The sequence below is a fragment of the Malaya genurostris genome, chromosome 1 (assembly GCF_030247185.1).
Source record: "Malaya genurostris strain Urasoe2022 chromosome 1, Malgen_1.1, whole genome shotgun sequence".
Taxonomy (NCBI): Eukaryota; Metazoa; Arthropoda; class Insecta; order Diptera; family Culicidae; genus Malaya; species Malaya genurostris.
This window is the reverse complement of record NC_080570.1, coordinates 82,294,959-82,308,451: the sequence shown is the minus strand read 5'-3', so window position 1 is coordinate 82,308,451 and position 13,493 is coordinate 82,294,959. Positions and strand designations below refer to the sequence as shown.

Below are 13,493 nucleotides of genomic sequence, written 5' to 3'. Positions count from 1 at the left end.
TTCTTCTTTTAAGAATCGAAGAAAAATAATTCTGTAGAATACCACAGTATTATATAGGAATGATAGTATGATTGATATGAGAAAGGCATCATTACACCACTAGGTGGATTAAAACAGGTTTTCACTACTATATTCACTAACTAATAGGATCAACCAACCAAATGAATTTAGCAGTAAGTTTTTAAATATCATATTATTTGAACCAAACGATGAACTGCTATAAATTATAAAATAAGCTGAAATTTTTATACATTTTGTTGTTGATTGTTGTTGGAGTTTTTTATCAGCACATCATTTTTAATAAAATTTTGCTATTGGATGAACTAATGGACGCAGTAGGAGTCAGAACTAAGACTCAAAAGGGTCAATTATTAAATTGAAACTTCAATTGTCTTTATGAAATGATTAAGAAATTCCATGTAAGAAAGGTCACGAAAAAATTTCTGAAAATTATTGACTGTATTATTCATTTAAATAGGAAATGGGATAAAAATGTTATAAAAATACATTGCTGTTTCAATGCACACATTTTCTCTCTGATTCTTTTCGTTTATTCTATAGAATTATCATCATCACTTGGTAACTGTTCTGATTTAAGCATTTCTGACAATATTTTCGCCGGTCTCACAATTCTGGATAAAACCGAGCATAAGGAAAGGTAGTGAATAATGGCGGCCTCATGTGAACAGCAACCAACAGTTCTATTGCCAATAACGCATTCACAGCAAAGGCGCTGGATTCCCAAATATCCAGTCGAATTTGTAGTGTACTCGATATAGTACTTGTAAGCTTTTAAAAATGAGACTTATTACCGGCCCGAATAGCTTTTTTGTGATATGTGTGTCTCAATTGGGTCATCTCGTGATAAAGCTTTAAATCCAAAGTTTCTTGGCAGAACATTTTTTTGAAAAACTTCTATTCCAGAGCTACGATATTCCGATACTTGTTGCTCTCGTTCCAATCCAAGGATTGATAATATTATCTTATTAGAACTACCCGTTCGCAATTTGAACAAAATTATCAAACCTGTAAAAACCTGGAAGCGTTCCTCTGAGAGTGAAAATCACTTACTGAGTTAATTATGTATTTTCAGATATTTTCTGGAAAATATGGAGCTCTCTACACAATATACCAAAAATTAAAGAGATCGATTCAGCGAATCAAGTTTTTTAATAGACATGGTCGATAAATGCTTGACTTGAAATTATGCAAAGGTTATAACAAAAACGAAAAATAACGCATCACTATTTTTTATATCTGTTGTTGTTTCAAATTTTAGAATAAATATAAAAATATATAGCGCTATCAGTCTACAAACCATGAAAACCATTATGAAGATATTCGATTGACGTTTTCAAACACAAAATTCTAACTTTATCTTTATCATACATTTTTCCAGAAAACTATAGACATCCCTCGATAACATACCTTTATGATAACTTTTGATACTGTAATGAAATTTTCATTCTTTCTTTCATTATTCTTTCTTTACATCCATCAGCAACACGTAAAAAACTGACAACCGCTCTAGTTCTTGACTGCTATAACCGAATTTCATATGTGAAATATTCACGACGTTCATGTATTACTACCATTCATATACGAACCACATACCAGTAAGTTTTTGCTTTGTAGCTTTCTAGGTTGTACCCGGAGTATGATCGTGTATGTATTATGCAAAGGTTGATACTCATTTCCTCCTTTTCGTTACTTTGATTTCTAAGCCCTGCACTTGAGTTGCATCATAAACTACTAGAACAAAGCACCATGCGTTTCCCTTTTAAGAGAACATTATGGGAACGCATGGTCGACTACTACTAGAAACTGCTAAGATAAAGCACCATGCGTTCCCTTCTCTCAGAATTTTATGGGAACGCATGGTCGATTGTTATTTATTTTTTAGAAAAAATTAAATATTTTGGTCGTCCACATTTTTAAAAAATATGAAAATATACCATTTTAACATGTCCAAAAATTCTTTATTTATCACTAAAAAATCCAGGGTGGTGCAAACATTGGAAGAGGGAAAAAATATGTTTCAAAATTTTCTAGTATTTTTTAATGAAAGAAATACATCTTCAAAAATTTTGAAAAAAATTGTAAAGCATCCCCATAATGCCTTAAATATGCCAGATTTTTTTCAAATTTTTCGGAGGAGTAGTTTCTTCAAAAATCAAATAAAATAAAAATCAATAGAACCACCCTAGCTCCGTCAATATGGCAGTTAAAGGGTTGAAACTTTGAGAAAATTGTTTACAGTCTATGACCTTTCGAATGTGGTATAACGATATGAATTCTCTTTGGGGGCAGATTTTACATGCTTATCCTGCTATAGCCTTTAATACCAGCCGATAAGGCTGCAGGCCGGAATTACCGAGATGAGCTTGTTTGACTATTCGAATACCAGCAAAGCTGATAAGTTGGTTGCATAGGCGTCATGCACAAATTAAGGGGGGAGGGGGTTTGGTTCTAAATATTGTGACTAATTGTGACAAGGTGGGGAGGGGGGACTTAAAAAAAACGTAACGGTTTTCATATGTTTTAACGGCTTTCACATGTGATATTGTATTCAAAAATGGTGAAAACAAATTTTCGAAATAAACCTTAAGTTAAGGGAATGCGCCAGTTGCCATATGTTGGAATTCCGACCTGAAAGGATTGTTAGTGTCAGTAGGATCGTAGCCCGAACCGTGCAATGGGATAGCTCAGGTTAGTTGACTGCCCGTGAGTTTCTCGTGATTGATCAGAAATCAGTTGAAATTGTATATTTAATCAAATGCATGATACTAGGGAGAAGTAAATCATGTTCAACATGCAACCTAAAATGACTTAGACCATGAAATGATCAATAACGTAGATGGCCACACCCATGCACGTCACTGTGGGAAGGAAAGAAATGTTAGTTCAACACTTGCTACTACTGGTGACCTAGGAATCGCCATCACCACAAGTGTCACGAAGTGGTGTTAGGAGAGTGAGGAAACGGTCAGGATTAACCTGACGATGTTTGCGATGTTCGTAACCTGAACGCTCATTTGCAACAGATTTTAAAGTGAATAAATAATATGAATTAATTATCAAATTACACCGATTCACAACGACGCGTAACTCAACCATATTTCAATAATGCAATATTTTCATTCAGAAGTGGAATTTGAAATCTTAGGACGGTTGTCATTCGATTTCAACCCAACCGAACCGCCAATCTTACATCGTAACACGATATCAATGACAATTGTTTTATAAGAATAATCTACAAAAATGGAAATGACAACTTATTCGCAATAGCCGCTTGATTTAAAACATGCATTGTTAAATTTGATTCGAAATGTTCATTTTCAAGCGTATAGTCTTTTCCTCAATCCTAGACAGCTTGATGCTGAGAGATAAATATGGAGTCATTTTAATTGAAGGCCATTTATGTTAGTAGAACAATTTTCTTGCTGACGATTAGCCATATTCGAAAAATAGTCAAAAGATGTGAACAAACTGAACTCATTTCCAAAGGCTTACAATATGCATTAGAAACTTCAGCAATTCGGAGAAAGATAATAGGTTTTATCAATCATCCATTGAGCCCTATCCCCCCTAAATGTATATGGGGTACAATGACTGCTATTGTATTTTGTTAAAAACCGGATTCCGGAGATTTGGGTCGACTAGAAATATCAATTTGATACTCAGCAAAAAAGATAGTCAATTGCTTTGATAGGTAATTGACTGAAGCTCTGTTGACCTCATTGGTTTCCAATTACCTGTTCCATAAGTTTCGGGAGTAACAACACAGACTAACAGACATGACAGTATGAGTAAATTCTTATAAAAATAATTTTTCGTGATGCACTAGTTCCACCTATATTGTACTGCGCGAACTATTTACTATCTGTACACCTCTTGTGTTATGTACAAGTTTTTTACTAGTTGGATTCCCCTCGTTTGTCAACACCGATCAGCTGCTTGCAGGGATGCCTGATTTCATCAAAATATTTGAAAATGAATCGTCACAATACATTATTGGATTACGTTGATAATATATTTAACTTTTTCGCGATGTTGGAACCATTTATTTGACTCAACGTTGTTCATCTAGACTATTTTTTATTGTGTTGGTAGTTTTCACCCGAAATTAAGTGGCGGCAGACCAGAAGCAAGTAAATATTGTAACAAAAGGCGGGTGGGTAATGTCAGAGACATAACTGGATGTCGTGAATACGAAAACAACTGACATGTTCCTTAACACTTCCGAATATCAATTAGTTGATCAATTGTATGAATTATGCAAGCATTCCCCTTTGCACATTTTTCGCAAAAACAAAGAAGGCTTCACTTTTTACTGAGAGGCTTGTTTCTACCTGATTTCGTTTGTAGCTTTTTCACTAATGGGCGGTCCTAACGGCTATAAAATATCCGCATTCAGAATTTTAATGTCGATTATATCATTTCGGATTTGCATAATTTATTGAAAAAAACTATCAATATGCTGTAGGGATTCGTTTCCAGCATTCAGAAGAGTCAAATTGCGTAATTCTCTACGACATTAAACTCTGGAACATTTTTCGAGAAAAAAGGCTTCACTTGATCTCGATTACTGTGAATTTCACACAGCGAAAAGTGCACAAATTTAAGCAAACTGTTCTTGATTTGCAGTAAACTGAGGATATTTCCCTACGATTTGCGAACAACAAATCCTAATAGTTCTTTAGAAAACTTTTAGAGCCATTAGAACGGCTGATTTTGTGCAATGCTCTCCACCGTTGTTTTTTCACCAATGCTAATGACTGGCAGCTGTGACGTAATCGCTCTTGTCGAAAGCGAAACTAATTGTGCAGACGACACAAAACACATCTGCTCGCAGTGGCGATAGAATCCAAACTGATTCAAGTTTTGTTGAGAGGCTTGTTTCTACCTGTTTTCGTTTGTAGCCTTTTCACTAATGGGCGGTCCTAACGGCTATAAAAATAGCCGCATACAGAATTTTAATGTCGATTATATCATTTCGGATTTGCATAATTTATTGAAAGAAACTATCAATATGCTGTATGGATTCGTTTCCAGCATTCAGAAGAGTCAAATTGCGTAATTCTCTACGACATTAAACTCTGGAACATTTTTCGCGAAAAAAGGCTTCACTTGATCTCGATTACTGTAAATTTCACACAGCGAAAAGTGCACAAATCTAAGCAAACTGTTCTTGATTTGCAGTAAACTGAGGATATTTCCCTACGATTTGCGAACAACAAATCCTAATAGTTCTTTAGAAAACTTTTAGAGCCAATAGAACGGCTGATTTTGTGCAATGCTCTCCACCGTTGTTTTTTTCCAATGCTAATGACTGGCAGCTGTGACGTAATCGCTCTTGTCGAAAGCGAAACTAGCTGTGTAGACGACACAAAACACATCTGCTCGCAGTGGCGATAGAATCCAAACTGATTGAATTTTTGTTAAGAGATTTCCTTTTATGTGATTTCGTTTGTAGCTTTTTCACTAATGGGCGGTCCTAACGGCTATAAAAATAGCCGCATACAGAATTTTAATGTCGATTATTTCATTTCGGATTTGCATAATTTATTGAAAGAAACTATCAATATGTTGTAGGGATTCGTTTCTAGCATTCACAAGGACCAAATTGAGGAACTCACTGCGATATTCACCACTTCTCGGAACATTTTTCCCGGACGATTTGTTGTACTGCAGCAGATATTTTGTTCTCTTCCTTAGAACGCGTTCTGATTGGCTGATGTTGACATGGATCAAATGAGACAAGTTTTTCAATAGTGTACTATTGAAATATCTCAATGCTTTTGCTATACACGTTTAAATTGAAAAATTTCGATTCTATTGGTAGTTAGATTATATAAATCCTTTCACAGATCACTGAGCTATGAGCTTTCAAAATACGAGAAAGGCAAACGCGCCATATGAATTATCCTCTTCGATACTCGTTTATACCAAACATTTCAGAAAAGTTTAATTTTGAATTATTTGAGACTATGTCACAAAACTGAAAATTTTATCATAAAATTGTGATCATATTTTCGATGGCATGTCGCAAGAATTATGTTGATTCATTAGATACAACAATAGATATTCACGATCAAAAACTTATCACTCTCTCAGAGGGTAAATTTTGAAAAGGCACCCCATAGTAAAGTAAGTCGTATTCACGACAAAAACGGAGCTGGTCGTATTTTCAAGAAAGCATGATCCCGCGCAGCTTCAGCTTCATATGATGGGAAGAATTATCCAACAGGTTTTGACTTTCAAATACCTCGGAGTGTGGTTTGATTCCAAATGCACGTGGGGAGGACACATTAGGTATCTGATAACAAAATGCCAACAAAAAGTAAATTTTCTTCGAAAAAAAAACAGGATTTTGGTGGGGTGCTCATCCGCAAGATCTAATAAAATTGTATCAAACAACGATACTTTCAGTGATGGAATATGGATGCGTTTGTTTTCGTTCCCCTGCAAACTCTCATATTATCAAACTTGAGCGAATTCAGTACCGTTGTTTGCGAATTGCCTTAGGCTGGATGCATTCGACACATACAATGAGTCTTGAAGTTCTGGCGGGAGTTCTTCCATTGAAAGATCGTTTTTAGCGCGTTTCATCGCGACTGCTAATAGCATGTGAGGTACTGAATCCCTTAGTTATTAATAACTTCGAAAGGTTAGTTGAGTTTCAATCTAAAACAAGATTCATGACAGTATATTTTATCCATATGTTACAGGAAATCGACTCTTCAAGATATATTCCTATCCGTCACAGCCTCCTAAATGTCCCTGACTCAACTTAATTTTTCGACACATCCATGCAGCGTGGAATTCCGGAACACCTACGCTCGATGGAAATCCCAAAAATATTTTCAAGTAAGATCAGTCCTATTGACTCTGAGAAAATGTCGCGAATTGAAAAAGCGACAGGGTTTGGTATGTTCAACAATAATGTTTCGGCCTCATTTAGGCTTCAAGAACCTGCATCTGTTTATATAGCAGAGTTAGCAGCAGTTCATTATAGTTTGAGTGTAATCGTCACATTATCTCCAAACCATTATTTTCTTTTCACAGATAGTCTGAGTGCAATTGAAGCCATTCGCTCAAACGCTGCTGGCAAAAATGAATCATTTTTCTTGGGCAAAATAAAACAGTGTCTGAACGACATATTGAATAATAATTATCAAATCACTTTAGTTTTGGCTCCCGGTTCATTGTTCCATTCTAGGCAATGAAAAAGTTTGTCCAAACGTGGTGCTTTTGAGGGTGAAACTCACGAGAGACCAATTGCTTTCAACGAATTATATAGCGCGTCCCGCCAAAGAACACTTGCCAGCAAGCTTCTTGGGATATAGATTATCTGGGTCGGTGGATGCACTCAATTATTCCTAAAATATCGACAAAGGCATGGTTCAGGGAACTGAATGTGAGTAGGGACTTCATTCGTGTGATATCCAGACTCATGTCCAATCACTACACATCTCCTTCGAATTGGACTTTCCTAGACTAATCATTGTGCTTATGGCGAAGGTTATCGCGATATTGATCATGTCGTTTGGACATGCGTGGAGTATCGTGATGTCAGATCTCAACTAATAAATTTCTTGCGTACCCAAGGTAGACTATCCAATGTCCCAGTAATAGTAAATCGCTTGATAAAAACATACTAATATGATATTCGAAATGTATTACGTTTAAAGTACTATGTATTGTGGATGCCACGGCGAAGAAAAACTTAAGCATATTGCCTATTAAATAAACGTACTTATGGAAAAAAAATTAAGCCATTACAAATGAAATTTCCCAGGTCTTTATGAGTACACCTGTAAAATACAATTTTTTTTTGTGTGTGGTGTATCATGATGGCGAAGCGAAACTCCTACATTATTTGTTTGTACATTTTCTAAATCATTGTCAACATGTTTTCGAGCCCGATTTCACTACCTGAAGCATAACATGCTCAAATTGCACGGCGTTACTGAAATCGTTGACTCCTCGTCAGTCTGATCAACAGATGCGTCAAATGTCGTCTGATTCTCTGCATTGCTCGTACCGCTGACCCATCGGACATATTTTCCGTTATTCTCCATATATCTAGCTTTTAACACTTTTTTTGTGGTCTGGAATTGCACGCAAAAATATGCGCGTAAGATTACTTACGAAGCAAATGTGCGCGATCTCAAAATCCGCTTTGCAATGCACGATTATTCAAATCCGCTTTTTTTTATTTGCACGGCCACGTTGCCTGCTTCCTTTTGTGCGCGACGTTTCCGGTCCGCTTATTTAAATTTAAATATTTGCGCGACCTTCCTGGTCCGCTCTGTGATGCGCGATTTCGAGAATCCGCCATTTTTATTAAAATTGCGCGACCTTATAATGCGCGACCATAGTGATCCGCTTTTTCATTCATTTCATTTTCTCTTCGGCCATTTTCGTTTCACAATTGAACGAGAAAATCTGCGTACCAGATAGTACGATTGTAGCCGAATATTGGTATATATTTTGAGTTGCCCAATCGGACATATTTTCCGTCGTTTGCCATATTACTTTAGTTTAACGCCTTTTTGTGGTCTGGAATTATACACAAAAATATATGCGTGAGATAACTTATAACTGAAATGTACGCGATCTAACGATCCGCTTTACGATGCGCGATTATTGAAAATCCGCTCATTAATTTTCTTTTTTTTTCATTTGCACGGCCACGTTGCCTGCTTCCTTTATGCGCGACGTTTTCGGTTCGCTCGTTTATATTTAAATATTTGCGCGACCTTCCAGATCCGCTATGTGATGCGCGATTTTATGAATCCGCCTTTTTCAATTAAAAAAAATCGTCAACATTTTTTTAAATGTATTTTAATGCGCGACCTTCTTGGTCCGCTTTGATGCGCGACCTTCCTGGTCCGCTTTGATGCGCGACCTTCCTGGTCCGCTTATGATGCGCGACCATAATGATCCGCTTGTTCCAGTTATTTTCAACGTTACGTAATCTCCACCGACGCTTTTTTTTTCATTTGAAAATGAAAATCTTTGTGCCAAATATTTGAATAATTTTTTGTTGCTTTAGGTGATTCCGTTTCCGTTTTGAATAACTATGCTATTTGAATTGCAACTCCTGGCAGGATCGCCATTGTGCATTTTATAACTATTAGTCGGAAACGGAATCACCCAGAGCGGTACACTTCTTACCTGTAAAATTGTTCGTGGTGAAATGTGCAAAGCAATTCTGTTACAGCTCGCTTGACCTGGTGCAATGATGTCTACCGCAATTTGTCATGGCATACTATACATTAGTTATTATAAACTCGTTTGCACCCACACAGTTGTCATATGCCGCTCTAATAAATTTGATTAAGTCTAGAAATTCCATTCGCTATATGAAAATCTTATGAAAATAATCCTAAAAACCTATTTTAATCCACCTAGTGGTGTAATGATGCCTTTCTTATATTACTCATTACATCATAAATATAATTGTGAAATTCGCAAAAACAACTGCTTATTGAATAGAAATAGGATAATTTGTTCGGATCTAATCTCACAAACTCTATAAAACCTGTTTACCCTGTAGTTCCGGAACCGAAAGTAGTATCCACAACAAATTAAGGAATTCCGTATGAAACTGTAAGACTTTTCTTTTGAACCAATAAGTTTGTGAAAATCGATTTGGCCATCTCCAAGAAAAGTAAGTGAGATCTTTTTTGCAGTTTTTGATCACTATTTCCAATTCTTCCGAGACCGGATTCAGATAAACGGAATAGCCAAAGTTGGTTCGTTTACTACCAACAAATATGACCTACAAATTGGAACAGTTTTGAACGTAGTTAAACCTATACTTACTATCTCATGCTCTATTCCCATTAAACCAATTAAACGAAATCTAACAAACGGAACGAACCTGCGTTTCTGTTACTTCTGCATATGTAAGTCAAGCTAAACAGCATCAAACATGTAATAGGATTTTTATTATTATTATTATTATTATTATTATTATTATTATTATTATTATTATTATTATTATTATTATTATTATTATTATTATTATTATTATTATTATTATTATTATTATTATTATTATTATTATTATTATTATTATTATTATTATTATTATTATTATTATTATTATTATTATTATTATTATTATTATTATTATTGACATCACTACACAACGTGTACGAAATAGAACAAAGCACGCCTTGTTCGTTTTGTGTTTTCTTCTTTTTTCGGTGTTGTACATCTTGTCACTCTATATGGCGATTTGAAAACTTTGACACTCATCGCCCTGCAACTGCGGAACCGGAAGTAGGATCCGGGTGAAATTTCACAGTAGGTTTAAAGACAGTATGAAATTTAATTCAAATCAAGATTTGTGAAAATCGGTTCAAGCATCGCAGAGAAATCGAAGTGAATGTAACAAATATATGCACTCAGTTTTTTCAGTGATGGCTGAACTTAGATTAAAATAAAATGTATTATGGTTCCATAGCTTGCTATTGAATTTCATTTGAATGTGACTTCCAGTTCCGGAGTTATATGGTAATATGTGAAAATTTGAGTAAAAGTTTACACTCAATTATCTCTGGAACAACTCAACCAACTTAAACTAAGATTCAAATGAAAGGTCTTATAATATCCCAAAAAATTGTAAAACATTTTATCTGGATCTGACTTCTAGTTCCAGAACTAAAGCGTGATAAGTGGAAAATTACTAATTTTATTAGTATTTTTCTACGAACGATGGTTAAAAACAGGTACAAATCCCATAAAATTGTCTGATAAATTCTTCTAGTTTGAAGAGCTTGTTAGTTTGTGGGCATGAAAACTTAATTCGGCACTACTGGTCCCCTCTTTTCCTGTTCCGAGAGCACCGAAAGTGAAGAAGAAAAACTCCTGAAACTAAATTCACTTCGATTTCTCTGCGATGTTTGAACCGATTTTTACAAATCTTGATTTGAATTAAAGTTCATACTGTCTTTAAAGCTACTGTGAAGTTTCATCCGGATCCGACTTCCGGTTCCGCAGTTGCAGGGCGATGAGTGTCAAAGTTTTCAAATCGCCATATAGAGTGACAAGATGTACAACACCGAAAGAAGAATAAAACACAAAACGAACAAGGCGTGCTTTGTTCTATTTCGTACACGTTGTGTAGTGATGTCAATAATAATAATAATAATAATAATAATAATAATAATAATAATAATAATAATAGTAATAATAATAATAATAATAATAATTTTAGTTTCAATCGAAGGAATTGGCTCCTTCATTCCTTCTGTATGACTCTCGGATGAAAAAGGAACGATAGAATATATACTTGAGTGTCTGTGTTATCACATTAACTCGTTTACAATCGTTACTGGTTGCATGTGTTGCTTTAGATGTGTATTTTGTTTATGTGTACTTAAAAAGGAGAGATGCTCGAGGAAAATACAGGAACGAATATAACTCACATACTGCGAATCTTATTCTGTTAGTATCCCAAGGAAGAACCAGTTTATTTCTTTTTGCTATTTTTGGCGCTATTGCTCCCAGCGGGAGCAGCGTTTGGTTTACCCTTGGAATTGTTCGTCAACTTTTGCTTCTTTTTCTGTGGGCCACCTTCCTCATCGTCATCTTCATCATCTTCCTCTTCTTCTGGTACCTCCTCTTCCATTTCTTCCATATCTTCAAACTCTTCAACTAGCGAACCGAGCAGATGCTGTCCGTGGATGTGCACCGGTCCTTTGCCTTCGATCAACGTGAACGTGACAGGTGAATCGGAGAACTCCAAATCCAACCGACACTGTCGTGATTCACCAACCTTCAGCACAGCGATTGGAGTACGCAGCGTGTCCCGGATAGTCATGGTCTCAACCTGTACCACGTTGAACTCGTCAGCTGCTGCCTCGTGGCCGAGAATGCATTGCTTGATGATTAGTTTATGTGTCCTAGGATAACCGTCTGCTTTGTTGTCCGGATCCCAGGTCACCGTCTTGCTGCCCTCTTTCAAGGTAGCTCCATAGAAGTATTCATCGGCCATTTTCGCGCTTTTCCGGGACAAAAGATGGTTTTTCGCAGCAGGCACTTTTACACCACGTTAAGACTAGCAAGAGAATGAATAATAATAATAATAATAATAATAATAAAAATAATAATCCTATTACATGTTTGATGCTGTTTAACTTGACTTACATATGCAGAAGTAACAGAAACGCAGGTTCGTTTCGTTTTTTAGATTTCGTTTAATTGGTTTAACCGAAATAGAGCATGAGATAGTAAGTATAGTTTTAACTACGTTCAAAACTGTTCCAATTTGTAGGTCATATTTGTTGGTCGTAAACGAACCAACTTCGGCTAATCCATTTATCTGAATCCGGTCTCGGAAGAATTGGAAATAATGATCAAAAACTGCAAAAAAGATCTCACTTACTTTTCTTGGAGATGGCCAAATCGATTTTCACAAACTTATAGGTTCAAAAGAAAAGTCTTACAGTTTCATACGGAATTCCTTAATTTGTTGTGGATACTACTTTAAGTTCCGGAACTACAGGGTAAACAGGTTTTTTTTTTATTTAAAAGATGTTTTTTATTAGGCCTATTTGCGTACAAGCTTTACGTGGCCGAATTAGCCGATTTTTTAAATAAACAATTTTTTGAAGTGGATCTCGTTGTCACTCTTTTTCTAGGAGGAGAAGAGCTTCCATTTCCCTCCTGCGAGGGTTGCGGGGCACTTTGTTCGTGGCTTGTTTCGTCCTCCATTACCGCATCGGTGGTTTTGTTGTTGGTTTCCGTCTTCTTTTCGTTTTCCTTGTTGTTCGCAGTCTTGAGCTCGTTGCTAGTTGCTGTAGGAGCGCCTTGTTGTACATTGGTTGCTGTTGTTGGTTGGTTTGATGGTAAAACAGGAGTACTACCCTCACTAGTTTTCGTTGTTGAACGGTTGACCTTGTCTTTGGTTGAAGATGTTCTTTTCGCAGTTTCAGTGCAAGGTTTACCGTAGTGTGCAGGTTGTTCACAAAACTGACATGTAACCAGCTGATTTTCATAGGTAATCAGCGTTTTACACGGATGTGTCCCACCTTGACCACAAATGATGTATGATGGAATTGCCTTACGTAGTTGCATACGTACCACTCGCACGCCATTCCGGATGCCGGGGAAAAAATTCCGCCATACTTCTCTTTCGATGGAAAGAACTTCACCGTACTGCGACATGATTTCCCGAACGCACTGATCGCTGCTCTGCGGGGGAAGGTCATGCACACGTACTTGTATGGCATTGTCCACCATGTGCACAGGAATTTTGTATTTAATGTTGTCACACTCAACGCTGTGCACCTCGTTGTTAACCGAAGCGAATGCGATTGCATCGCTTTCACGTTTAAACATAATGTACACACAGTTAGACGCCTTGTTGAATTGAATCTCAGTTACATTATTAGCGTCTAGATGCATTCGTTCTTTAAGTAAGATTTCAATTTCATTTGCTGCTGGTCTAACTTTGCAACGCTTGAAATCTATAC

At 36.3% G+C, this 13,493-nt stretch overlaps 2 protein-coding genes across 8 annotated transcripts in view; both read right to left on the bottom strand.

Annotated features, from left to right (window-relative positions):
- Positions 1 to 13,493, bottom strand: part of LOC131440632 (inhibitory POU protein) — a 350,716-nt gene that overhangs the window by 223,226 nt on the left and 113,997 nt on the right. The gene's annotated exons all lie outside the window — the stretch shown is intronic.
- LOC131440634 (nucleoplasmin-like protein) lies at positions 11,232 to 12,086 on the bottom strand. Its single transcript, XM_058612094.1, has one exon. It carries the CDS (start codon positions 12,011 to 12,013, stop codon positions 11,489 to 11,491), a length of 525 nt encoding a protein of 174 aa, XP_058468077.1. The 5' UTR covers positions 12,014 to 12,086; the 3' UTR covers positions 11,232 to 11,488.

Coding starts and splice junctions, on each gene's coding strand:
- LOC131440634 (XM_058612094.1), bottom strand. CDS start 12,013: ATGGCCGATGAATACTTCTATGGAGCTACCTTGAAAGAGGGCAGCAAG.